This window comes from Benincasa hispida, chromosome 8 (assembly GCF_027475165.1).
Source record: "Benincasa hispida cultivar pf3 chromosome 8, pf3_genome.v1.1, whole genome shotgun sequence".
In the NCBI taxonomy this organism is placed as follows: domain Eukaryota; kingdom Viridiplantae; phylum Streptophyta; class Magnoliopsida; order Cucurbitales; family Cucurbitaceae; genus Benincasa; species Benincasa hispida.
Genome location: NC_143485.1, coordinates 13,187,926 through 13,201,761, shown reverse-complemented (window position 1 = coordinate 13,201,761; position 13,836 = coordinate 13,187,926). Strand labels below are relative to the sequence as shown.

The 13,836-nt window shown below is 35.1% G+C and overlaps 1 protein-coding gene and 1 pseudogene across 2 annotated transcripts in view; both read right to left on the bottom strand.

Moving 5' to 3' along the window:
- NRPC1 (nuclear RNA polymerase C1) overlaps nt 1–13,836 on the bottom strand; it is a 46,620-nt gene that overhangs the window by 21,008 nt on the left and 11,776 nt on the right. For both annotated transcript variants that reach the window (XR_016531199.1, XM_039038390.2), the window contains exons 5-14: nt 13,262–13,425; nt 12,968–13,077; nt 12,654–12,753; nt 6,658–6,873; nt 6,200–6,348; nt 5,965–6,106; nt 5,736–5,876; nt 3,342–3,530; nt 1,911–2,124; nt 1,566–1,659 (exon numbers count right to left, since the gene is read on the bottom strand). Coding sequence is in view for 1 of the 2 variants with exons in the window: in XM_039038390.2 (XP_038894318.1) it covers nt 1,566–1,659; nt 1,911–2,124; nt 3,342–3,530; nt 5,736–5,876; nt 5,965–6,106; nt 6,200–6,348; nt 6,658–6,873; nt 12,654–12,753; nt 12,968–13,077; nt 13,262–13,425 (1,519 nt within the window). In the remaining variant the exon portion in view is untranslated. The remainder of the gene's footprint in view (nt 1–1,565; nt 1,660–1,910; nt 2,125–3,341; nt 3,531–5,735; nt 5,877–5,964; nt 6,107–6,199; nt 6,349–6,657; nt 6,874–12,653; nt 12,754–12,967; nt 13,078–13,261; nt 13,426–13,836) is intronic.
- On the bottom strand, nt 155–621 carry LOC120082951 (uncharacterized; annotated as a pseudogene).

The following is a 13,836-nucleotide window of genomic DNA, read 5'->3' as shown; positions in this document are numbered from 1 at the left end:
CAAGAAACATGAAGAAAATGGAGAACCATCCTGGGTTGGCCTAGTAGTAAATAAGGGAATATCCCTTTGATAAAGAGGTAAGACGTCATGAGTTCAATCCATGGTGGTCACCTAACTAGGATTTAATATCCTACAAGTTACCTTGACACCCAAATGTTGTAGGGTCAGATGGGTTGTCCCGTGAGATTAGTTGAGATGCACGTAAGCTAGCCTAGACGCTCACAGATATAAAAAAAAAAAAAACATAAAGAAAATAGTGGCAAAATCATTAGCGATAGGATCGAAGAACAGATCCACAAAAGTTACAGATGAGGGCTCTCCAGGATTTCCAATAAAAGGGGACATGACAGAATCTCCAGTCACAGTATTCAGATCGACTACCCTGGCCCGTTTGCCTCACCTAGCAAATTCCAGATGCTGGCCTACTCCGTCAAACCCTCTGCTTCTAATCCACCAGAGAGCAAAAGCAAACCATGGAGGTCATAAGAGGAAACTACAGCTTGGTTGGTGGGGAATAGCGTTATGTACCATTGGGTACTTGGCCGATGTCAAATAGTAAGACGCCTGGAAAGTAAGAAGCAAAACAATTTCCTATCTAAGGGAGGTAGGCTTACCCTTATAAATGCTACTTTAAGCAATCTTACCATCTACTTTTTATCTCTCTTTCCCCTGCCTTGTGCTTACAGGAAATTCTTGTGGTTCTGGATTAGGGTAAAGAGCTCTATCACCTCCTAAAATCGAATTAGGTTAAAAAGCTTTTGTTGGAAGGTGGGATTGGCATCATTGACTTGAAGCTTCCAAACAGGGCAGAGTCCCTTTTAAGGAGCTATGACTATGTTTTTTCGATTGAGAGCTGCTTCTTTCAGGACTTCAGTTTTCATCTAGCCCGAACTAGAAAGTCTAGCTCTCTGTTTCTTTTCCATTTCAAAAGGAATACAGCAAACATTTTTCATTGATAAAATGAAAAGAGACTAATATTCAAAAGTACAAGGAAACAAGATTAAAAAGTAATAATAAGAAATGAAAGAACATTACGACATGATTAAGTTATGAGAGCAACATAAAAGCATTATTAACCCACTCTTGGCATAGCTCTCTGATTGCAGAGCTCCTTCTTCACCCACTCTTTAATGACAAGAGATGATTTCTATGGCTTGCTGGATTTGTGCAATTTTGTGAAGCCTTTTGGTTGGAAAGAAAGGAAGAATGCAATTTTTAAGGGATTGAGAGATCTAAGGAGAAGGCGTGGTCCTTGCTAGGTTCCACATCTTCTTTTGGGCTTCAATCATTTAGATCTTTTGTAATTACCCTATAAGTTATATTTCGCTTAATTGGAGATCCTAATTGTTTTAGTTTGGCTCTCTCTGGTGTGTGCTTTCCTTTTGAATGCCTCCTGTACTCTTTCAAGGAAAGGTTTGGTTTTCTCATCAAAGATCATTAGTTTGGTCCTCATTGTAATAAGAAAAGCTGAGGGGGGAAAAATTAAAATCCAACACACGCAAACAATTTACAGAATGGGCTGCAACATGTACAGTGCATGGAACCTGTTACAAGTTACCAATTACCTCAGCTTAGCAAGACGATTCATGCAAACAGCAGCAGCATGCGCCTTGTAGTCTCTAAGTAGAACAGAATAAAGTCCATCCTTGTTGCCATTGCCTGAAATAAGTACAGACAACTTGTAAACATAAAAAATGACTTCACCAAGAGAAAGAAGTTGAAGTTCTAAAATTGTGAAATAAACTTAATAGTGTTCCTCAAACGCTACCAAAGTCAACCAGTCTTAATTAAACATCCAATAAGGAGGCAGATGAAGTAAAGCTATAATGAGATATAGCATGAGCAGAAATATCCAGGGATGTTTATTTTTGTTGTCGCTTTAGAAACTATGATTTACATAATAAAATTACCTAAAGTAGCCTTCCCAACTTGGCCTGATATTAGCTCACTATTACGGAAGTAGACAAATCCATCATTAGGGCACATAGTTTCTCGTTCTTTTTCATTTCCTTTAACTTTACTGTAGCTTTTCTCCTTAACTGTAAGATTAAGATAGACCTTCATACTTGCATGTGGGCGAACCAAGACACTAAATAATTGTTTGCCAGTCCAAAGCTCGATAGGCTGCAATAGATACCAACCTAATTTAGAAAAACTACCATGTTCAGGTGGAAAAATCTTGCTAAGATACCACATTTATATTTTGTGGTTGTATGAACAAAAAATCAGATAAATTCAATAGCACAAAAAATAGAGAACCATTTAAGAGGCACAAACAATGATATAACAATGAGTTATATCCTAAGTTAGGATAAGGATATGACATAATTATCTCTTTTTAGAATTCAACAAATGGAGGTGGGGATTCAATCCTCTAACCCCTCTTGGTCAAGAGTATGTGTCTTAACCAATCAAGCTTATTGAGCTATATAAGAAGATTTTCATAAATTGTAGTTGTCTTTTGATTAAATATTTTTTTTCAGCTCATAATAACTAAACTTGAAACTTGAAAGACAATGAGATTGAACTCATGAAACATACAACATTTCAACAAGTCAAAGAAACTAATCACATGCTCAAATAATTTAATACATTCTGAGAAGATTTGAAGGAATATTAAAACCAAATAAATACCCAATTTCTTTCATCGGGGCCTTCCCCTTATACTTATCAATAAACAGTTTATTTTACCAAAAAACCAAATAAATACCCATAATATAATATATTAAAAAGAAGCATAGGGGAGAAACTTTCCATTTTCCCCTTTGCTTCTGATTGTAATATTTATTTCTAAGTCAAATTATCAAGTGAATAGTGTCAATTCTTTAAACTTTGTTTGATTGTAGAGCCAAAATTTAGTTCAAAACATCTGATTGGATAAAAAAAACAATAGAAGTCAATGTTTCACTTTCAAATTTCATTGATGGACTGGCGGTAAAAGGATTTACCCAAACATGAATGAGGTGGTACAAGTTTCTTAGCAGGGGAAAAATATATATACACACACATACAAATATACAATGATACATACATTTCAAGGATTTCTCTTTTTTTTTTTTTTTAATTTTTAAGAACTATACAATAAATGAGGGAGTGGAGGTTTGAACCACCAGCCCACAGGAAGGAGTAAATGTCTTAACCATAACACTAAGCTCATGTTGGCTACAGTGATGATCGATTCTTGCACTAGAATACAAGAATAACAACTTTTAATTGAAATATCCGCAACAAAGATTGATAACACAAGTCAAACTACACAAATAGTAAACTGATAATGTAACATGAACAAAAACATCTCTAGTCACTGCTATACAAAAGGTAACAATAAATCATCAACTCACTTTGACTAGAGCAGGTGTAGGCAAGTCAACCAAGTCCATGCCATCTCCCATGTAAGAACACATAAGAGAAAATGCTGCACGGTCATAAAATGTGTCTTTTCTTGTTATGAGAAAAGATGATGTCAAAAAATCTTGAGTTGAAGCAACTAAAATCTCCCCATTTTTGGGAGTGCATAGATTATTTTGCACCTGCACACAGAAACTACATTCTTTTAAAAAAAAAATTGAGTGAAATACTGAACCAGAGGAGGGTAAACAACTGAAATACCAAAAAGAAAACTATTCGATAATAAACAGAAACACTCAGATGATTTGATCTTATCCATGAAAAATCACAAAACTGCAGAAATAATCTCAAAAGGTCCAAGTAGATAACAATGTTCATACACGGCATATGGAAAGTTGATCACATCATTGGATCAATAAACCAACTTGATCCAAACAACTGGATGTAATGAAAGCTTGGAAAGCAGAACATGACATGTCATAGCAGGTGAAAATGACAACTTAAAATTCTCTCTTAATATCATAGAGCAGAGAAGATTTGGGAAAGAACATTTTCCTAATTTACAAATTACTTTGAGTTATTTGAAATAGGAGTCCTTCATGATCATAGACAGAGAAATGGCTTCTATACATATACTTCAAAACTTTGGAATGGGTACATCAGTCACGGCAACTAGATACGTACGAGACAGATGATAGGAAATGCACTAAGGATGCTACATGGTAAAGAAGATTGTCCGGTATAAATGCATATATAAGCTCCTAGTTTCAACAAGATGATCCTAGAGAAAAAACCCATGTATATGGGATTCATTTAATTTCATATTAACAATCTAAATGTTAGGTCTTGCAAATCACATATATAAGGAGTATTTAAAGATTAAATTAAAATGTTTAAAATTTAGCCTAATCTAACTGCTATGGATTTCAGATTTTAGGTTTAGGAATGATTTTCCTTTTTCTCTTCTATTCTTCTATAAGAAGCATAACACTTAAAAGAGACGCGAAATCATTGCATGAAGAGTCTTCAATTGGTCATTAAGGCCAAAAATTTTAACAACCAAGTTCTATTTAAATCTAATGCACAATTATTAGAATGGAAGGAAACGATCATTTTACAGTCATCAATCTCATAACCAACAATTAGGGGCAGACAATAAGGGGCTGTTGGGAGGTTAGAATGTAATCAAGATTATTGGAAATCAGGGGAGTGTTGGAATGCGTGAGGAATCGAGGGTGAAACGGAAATGGGATCGTAAAACGTGAAAACGGTGGGAAAGAGGGTCGGATTAAAAATTGTTGGAACGAAATGAGTTTATTATTACAAGTTGAGCCCAAAACGCTCAATCCAAACATGATTTTTGAGTTACATTACAATCCAAACCCATTTCATTACAGACCCCCAAACAGCTCATAAAACCTATCAAACCGAAATAATTGACAAAACCGAACCGAAATGTTTATATATTTATATATTATATATATTTCATATGTAAAACCAAAAAAGTTCAATTTGATCTATACATTAATTGAAACTTTGCAGTTCGATTTGGCCAAACCAAACCAAGCCATGAACCCCCCCCCCCACCAAAAAACCGACATGTAATTCAATGAATCACAACATCAGCAAAAAACACACTTTATAGTTCCTATAATAAATACAACTGTCATAGGGAAGAGAACCTAAATGACATGATAAAATTGACTTGAATATCACAATCAATGCCAACATTAAGGCTTAGTTTGGGATTGCTGTAGCTTTGTTGAGAATTGGCCTCTTAAAAAAATGAGCTTAATATGATGCAAATTGGTGTTTGGAAAACTTTAGTTTTTGATCTGAAAGTTGGTTACAGTGCTTGGTAAATAAATATTACATTATTTTTTTTAGATAAGAAACATTTCATTGATGAATTGGTAAATAAATATTATATTATTGTGTTTCAGACATATTAACTCAAATAAACCTACTATTAAAATTTGCATTTTTCTTTGTTTTAAAAAAAATAACTGCAATTTTCTTTATAATTTATAATTTTTAAATAATAATTTAAAATGTTATATTTTGTTTTCTCTAGATTAATTGTTAAAATATTAAGGGAAAAGGCTTTAATTTTTTTTCAAAAATAAAAATCGATATGGTATGATCCTAAAAAATGTTTGCATTAAACTATGAAAAATGAGGGTGTGTTTTACAAGTGATTTTCGAATCAACCATTTTTTAAAAAATGGTTGCATTAAACTATGAAAAACTATGGAAGTGGTTTTTTTCTTTTTTCTTTTTTTTAAAAAAAAAAGACAGATTCATTGAATCTCAACAGAATTTACCCCCCATCAATAAAAAATAAAAATACATAAAAATAAAAAATAGTGAATTCCATTTGAATTTACCCCCATCAACAGAATTGCCTCTGTCCGAGCCTCCTCTGTTTGTGGAACATGCATATTCATCTCATCACCATCAAAATCAGCATTATAGGGATTGCAAACAGATTCATTGAATCTCAACGTTCTCCAAGGCATAACTCTCACCTGCAACCATGACATGGTAAAATCCAATACCACAATAAGTAAATATCAAAGAGTGTTCATTCAAAAACTTCTGAGACATTTTAGTCACCCTATGACACATGATAGACATTCGATGTAGACTAGGCTGTCTGTTGAAAAGAACAACATCTCCATCTTCAAGATGGCGTTCAACTATTTCACCATATTTCAATTCATCAGCAAGGCGCTTTCTACCTGAAATCATCAATGACCTACAATGCAAATAAGAGGACATTGAACATCCCAGACAACTAATTAATAACAAAGTTTGCACATGATAAAATTATGATCCTAAAATCTTTAACCTCATAGAACCATCGAGATGCCTAACCATCCTTGCACCGGGATATTTATCGGGACCATTGCTGACACATTGTCTCAACTTTTCTATATTGTGACTGGTAACACGTTCAGGATAAGTTAAAATTCGAGCCATGTGTATGGGAACTGCAACCTAGACACAGTGAACAAAAATAAGTTGAAACAATAATTACTAAATAATCCAAATGTAATTATTTTTTATAAGAAACAGATATGTAAATTCCACAAAAGAAACCAAAAGAAATAACTCAAGGGGCGAAGAGTAGAGATTACCCCTCCCCCTAAACCTAACAAAGGAGAGCGTTCTAATTTCCAGTAATCATTAAGAGACTAAATTTACAATGTCATAGGTATTTCATATAAAAGTCAGAAATATGCCTAGTTTTCTTTTGACATGGTACCCTTCCTAAGGAATCAAAACTAAGCATATAATAATCTTTACCTCTGTAATTTTCAGATTAGGATCAGGTGATATGACAGTTCTGCCTGTAAACTCAACACGCTTTCCACACAAATTTCCTCTAAAACGTCCTTGCTTTCCTTTAAGACGTTGAACAAAACCGGCCAACGGTTTGCTAACTTGCATTGTAAATGGTATACCACGGACATCACTATTTATTAGTTGTGCAACTTCACTTTGAAGCATATCCCAAGATTCCTAGACAAGAAAAAGTATTGCATGAGATGAAGCATAATTATACCCTTCATATGAATCTCTACAATATTACTTAGATTCCAAGTTAAAATAAATAGCCACAAATAAATTCAAGAAAAAAATACTTTCTTTTAATTATAGTGATATTTGATCCTTTTTTTAAACCAGAAATGAGAATTTCTCGTTCATGTTTGAAAACTAACCAGCTATAAACTTCCTAAGGAATATGCAAAAGAGGAAAAGAGAACTCCTCTAGACTGTACACATCTTGCAATCTAACGACCCAACGTGCCTCCTCAGCATACTGGATGCACTTTGTAGGACATTTTACAGGCTGGCTTGGAAGGAAAAAGGATTCTTTTCCATTACTATACATATTTCTCTCTCTCTCACTCCCATGTAGAGTTTGTAATTTAAGCATTAGTCTCTTTTCTTTTTTTTTTTTTTCAATACAAGTTCTGTTTCCAGTAAAAAAGAATTACTATAAATTTTTCTCTTTCATCCAATTGGAAAAGTTTTGTGTAACTCCCTTGGAATGGGGTTTTCACTCTTGACTTTTGTAATTTAATACCATCAATAAATGCATTCTCAAAAAAAAAAAAAAAAAAGAAACTGAGCTGTCATTGAGAAAAATGGAAGGATATAAAAGGATATAAAAGGATATACAAGAAACTAATCCACCAATTAAATGGATTCTTATTTGAAGGATTGGAAGGATTGAAAGGAGGCATGTATGTCGAAATTGTAAAAAACTCATCTCTATTGGGTTTTATTTCTTGGTTGTATCTTTTCTTTTTCTCTTCTTTTGGGAGTTTGTATTTTTTTAAAAAATGGAAATAGAACTTTTCATTGATATAATTGCTCGATCTCTCTCTCTAACATCCTGATTGTTTTTTAATTTGCCCCTTTGCTAAGGTAACAAATCCACGCTACCAGACTCGGCAAAAAAGAGCAAAGATCCACAACACCCTTGTCATATCAAATACCAGTGTTTTCAAGGCACATCCGGGCATTCGCCTCAGGCAACAGGCAATGCGATATGAGGCACTTGCGCCTCTTGTAGTAGCTAGGCGACAGACTTCAAACGGGCGCTCGCCTTGGTGGCACCTCATTGCACCTTGGCTTTTGATGAAGATGTGCACCCGGGCAAGTGCTCTATTTTTTTTTTTTTGTGATATCCAAAAATTTCAATAGGCAGATGAAGATTTCTTCAACTTCTTCTTGAACGTACGACGCCTTGGCTTCTTTTGCAAACGAGCACTCTTCTTCAACTGCAACGAGCAACTCTTCTTCTCCAACTTCTTCTTGTACGAGTCCGACTCTTCAACTTCCCGACTATCTATTGATTCTCTTATGTTTTTTTTTTCAATTTTTTGAAACTATTGAATTTGAATCACCAATTTCTTTCCTTCTTTTGTTTGAGAAGAAATTTGAATCATAGATTTTATTAAATGGTTTGAATGTACATTTGATATCCCTTGTCGGTTGGTTTTGTGGTGGGTCACTGCTTTTTATTAAACTATTTCTATTATAATGGTAAATCTCCATTTTAAATGAGTTCTTGGTGAGTTTTTAAATAATAAAAGTATATTATATTATACATAATAAATATCATGGGTTGAGATATTTTTATAAGGAATCAAGAAAGGTATACACAGGACAAACGCAAGGATAAACGTTTCATTCAATACTGAATGCATTGGAATCAAATATACAAGACTAACTCTTACAAAAGATTAATTAAATTCACAAGACACGACTAACACCTCCAAATTCCTATTGAGGTGGGCGCATCATTCCTGCGTTCAGGTGCAGGGTCTTCATCCATGAAACGTAAAGGATTAACCAAGTGGGCAGGTAGAGGGGGCAAGGCGAACATTCCCATTAGGACTTGGTTAATATACTAAGTTGTAAAGTTGAACTGATCCCGACTTCTCAGCGTTTGCTGGCGCATGTAATCCCTTAACACCACATTCTGGCGCTGCAAAGTTGCCATCTACATGTGGAGTGCTTCCATGGATGCGACCAGTGGTCTGATTTGATCTCTGATGAACTCTTTTAGCTCATCCATGTTGGTTTGCACTGGAGGTGAGGCTTGGGTCTCATGCGTTTCCCCAACTGGGTCTTCTGAATGTTGGGTGTTGCTAGTTCCCAACCCAGTTGGTTCATAAACAGTGGATGGAGGGATGAAGGAGGGCAGAATTAGGGATCTTAAAGGAGAAGGGCAGGGGCGGTGGGTCTCACCAACTTGATCCTCATTCATTTCATTGTGATGCGTTGGATCAAATAGGTCATTGACTGGTGAGGGCAAAGTCAAGGCAGGGAAAGGCCGATTTAAGTCAAGGCAAGCTTCTTCGTGTTCCAACGCCAACTTCACTTTGGATTCTTGCTCATTCATGGAAGCATCATCACTGTGTTCAAAATCTTGGATGCATCTTCTAAGGTCATGTTGTCGTGGTTTTCGGAGGTAAGGCAAGTTGGTTAGGTGAGCCATGAAGCAAACGCCTGATCAACTTAATGTCCATGTGACCATCAACTTCCTCATAGTCATCCTCCAGAGGGATGCCCGCGAGTTCACACAGTGCACAGATAAGCCACGGGAAGTATAGTTGGTTACGTGGCCTCCCCTTGACAGCCTTGATCTGGTCCACTATTATCTTTCCAATATCAAGGAGAATGCGTTGCATGATATAGTAAATGGCCAAGATGCATTCTCTTGAGACCGTCTCATCATGCGTTGTAGGCATGAGACCCAAGCCTCACCTTCGGCGCAAACCAACATGGATGAGCTAAAAGAGTTCATCCGAGATCAAACCAGACCACTGGTCACTCCACATGCAGATGGCAACTTTGCAGCGCCAGCAAACGCAGAGAAGTCAGAACCAAAGAAGATAGACCATTCTTAGAGAGACCATAGAACTTAGATCATAGTTACTCTGCTGTTGCAAGAAGAGATAGGAGGAAAAGAACCATTGTCATTTGATCAATTGTCATTGTTGATCAAAGAGAATTATTGAAGGCCAAGCTCGAGAGAGAATTCTTCTTCATTTCTTCACCAAGTTGGTTGTACACGCATTTGAATCAAGCCAAAAAGGACAAGAGATTGAACTCTGCGGCTTGACTCTTTCTTTTTCTTTCACTTCATTTCCATTTTCCATTTCATGCGATTAAGTGTGATTGTTGTAAAGACAGTTTTGATTTTTAAAATTCAATCCTACATTTGATCCATCACTTTTGCCTCTGTTTACATTCTATTGTGTGTGATTGATGCATCTATGACTTGTTGCATGCTTAATTTCCAAGCTTTAATCATTTTGATCATCTGGTTGAAGTTATAACTCAGTTAAAACTATTCGAGATAATAGGATAGCTAGAAACGCAGAGTCAGAACGCACAGTAGATTTAGAGATAAAAATACTTGTGCTTCATTACTTTCTGCAGCCAACGCATGCACCCTAGAAATAGGAGCATATATGGCATTCGCATTGAGAAATGTTGAATAATATGATCAGAGAAACAGAAACTTAACACATCTACATACATTTGGTTTGTAAACAAGCATCCCTGTCATCTTCATTTCACCCTTAGACCTACACACGTGTTCATCTTACTTGGAATCAACGCATACCCCTAGCGTTTAGCACCATTCATTCATAAATCCCTTTGTTTCACTTGAACTCTTATGTTCTCTTGCATATATGCATTGAGATTAGTATAGATAAACCTCTCCCGCATTTATCTAGGATCTTTCTGCAATTGCGGCAACGCAAGACCTGCGTTAGTCTATCATTAATCCCTGTGTTCGACCCTGGACTTACTAGGAACCTGAGTTAGATTTATACTTGGATCTGATTTAAGAAAAGCTTGTACGCATTATAGAAAGTGTAACGCAATACCTCAACACATCATCTAATCTTCTCACCTAGAGAAGTGATTCATCATTCATCTTCATTTACCCCAATCTTACTTTACATCTTTACTTATATACACTTTTAAACACCAATCACGAAGAACAAACAATAAACTTATGTTCTACTTCTACATATATTATCTATTTACTTGTTTATTTATTTATTGTATCTCGCTTCGTTCAGGCGTTGTCTTTTTGTCGCCTCTCGCCTTGAGGCGATCAAGGGACTTGTCACCTTAAGGTGCGTCTTATGCTTTGAAAACACTGTCCAATATAAAACGAGATTTCAGAGATTACAATAGATCCAAAATACTTGATTATATTAAAAAATAAAAAATAAAAGCATTCCAATCGAGGCAAATATCCTGAATAGAATAATCTTCAAAGAGCTTGGTCTGCGAACGCCAAGAAGAAGCTAAAAGACGAACCGAACCCCATCTATCAAACCAATTTTTATAATTATCATAGAAAATTCTTTGATAACGTTCAAACCAAAGCTTTAACTGCATTTGATCATAAAATCTGAGCTCTAGAAGAATTTCTTGAGAAAGAACAATCAAAGAACAAATGCTGCAAATTTTCTCCGTTGGCTAAACACAGTGGACAAATTGAGGGTGAAAGATGTTTACTCCCCATCTTATGTTGCAAAGTAAGCAATTAAGGGAGCCATAGAGCAGAATCCAAGAAATATTGATTCTTTTGGGACTTTTTGATTTCCAAAGGGCTTTGGACTTCACCTTTTCAAGAGTAGAAACACTCAAATATTTTGATAAAGATTTCACTGAGTACCTTCTTGAAGCATCCAAAGACCATAATCTCGAATCTGGTAAAGAAGAAATTTTAGTGCCCTCGATTTTACACAGCAGTGGCTGAATATCAACAATCTCCTCTTCTTTTAGCCACCTACGGAATAAAAGGTTCCAAGAACCAATAACCAAGTCCCAATGATCATTGACACTGCCTTTTGGAGAAGAAGCAATGCGAAAAAGCTTAGGAAAGCAAACCTTCAAAGGAATATCAGAACACCATGAATCTGTCCAAAAAAGGATATTCCTTCCAGTACCAAGCTTAAACTTTGCAATGGGGCCAAATTGACTCCAAGTCCTTGAGATGCAGATCCATGGACTTCTCAAACTTAAACCAAGCTTACCCTAGGCGTGCCAAAGATGTGGATCAACTCCATGAATGCTTTTAACAATTTTGCACCATAAAGAGTCCTGCTCCTTTTGGGAGTTTGTATCATTTTAATTTTTATTCAATTTCATTTACATCAGTGGGAAGTGTTTCTTGTTTCAAAAAAATGGATTCTGATCATAATAAAGAACCTTTTTTTTATATATAAAACTAACCACTTTCATATCATAATAAAGAACCTTAAAAGAAAATTTTAAATCATTTTCAACACGAACATGCTGCTTCCTTTGCACATACTTCCTCTTTTTTCCTTCAAATTTTCTTTGACAATCTTAAATCATTTCCAAGAATGAGCCATCCTAGTTTGTTTTGGTTTTTTCACCAATTGAAGTAGAGATTAAAGAAGCTTCACAAAAGATTATCTGAACCAACATAATGTAATCAACTACAAACCCAAAAGCTTAAGCTGATGGATTAAATTTAAAATTCTTTTAAACTCCTCTCACATGTGGCTTGAAAATTTGCCCAAGGAGCAACAAAACCACTGTCTTTTTTATAAAAATATAAATAAATAAATAATCCAAAAGCTCAAGCTAAGAGGTCACAATAAATTTAAATACTTTAACATAATGTTCATTATTTGAAAAAAAATGCAGAAGTAATGAAATAATATACGTGCGTGTAGATATATAGATATATATATGCATGTAAAAGAGAAGTACCAAAGTCCAAAGTGTACCAGGCATTTAGGTTGTGAGTTTGATGTTGATAACTCTTGGCTAACACTAGCATTCTGTTGAATAATTCGTTTTAACCTCTCAGTTATATCATTTTCATTGCTGCAGCATGAAAATATCAAATTAAATAGAATCATTTGTAAATACCACCTTCAGATGGCTTACAAAGTCATTGCAATATGATGTTTTTCTTCATTAAAGAAAAGATTTGTTTCCTTTGGAAAAAAGAATGATGACTTCAATTTGAAAAAAAAAATTACAAAAAAGAACATAGATTTCATTGTAGTTCGGTGGAGGGGAATAAAAAGAAAAGAACCTTTGAGAACCATCCATAATTACAGAAGGACGGATGGCTATAGGAGGCACTGGAACATTAGTAACAATGAGTTTCTCGGGTCTATCGGATAGAAAAAGTAACTCACAGTCCTGCATAAAAAAGAATGTCATGAGAATAAAAATGGAAAGAACAAAAATAAAAAGATAATAACATGCATCACATAAAGAGGTGTTATACGATACACAACTCATTGCAACGGCCACCACATCCCAAGCAAGTGCCTTGGGTGGGTGCCTAACCATAAACCAGATACTAAAGATCATCAATATATACCTCATCTGACATCCTTTTAAAAAGAGAAAGAACTCTAAAAGGGTTCAGAATATCATTAGACACATTATAGGGTGCCCTAAGATCCTCCGACACCACCCCAGCATCCTTGGATCTTGAACGATAATGCAGTATACCCAACATAGATACAGCCTTCTTCACCGAACCTACAATAAATCATAAAGCATAAATTCAATAACTATTGATATCAGTACCTTACAAAAAAATATGAATATATATAAACTTATCAAAAATAAAATAAAAATTGAAGCCAACACCAGCACCCATAACGACTTTAAAATCTCACCTCAATGACATGGTCTAATATGTGTTTTCTCTAATGCATAATGATGGAAACACATAACTACGAAACCCTCCTTTCATCATAATATAACCAAAGACCTAGACTAATTTAAACATTTCTAGGACATCTTGACGTCCAACTCCAATGCATGTTGACATTGGCAAAGAACTTCTACATATATACATAGAACTGAGATTAAGAGCTCATAAAACATTTTAAACCCAATTCTAATCAAGTAAACAATTGTGTTTCTAATAGAACTTACAAAAGAAAT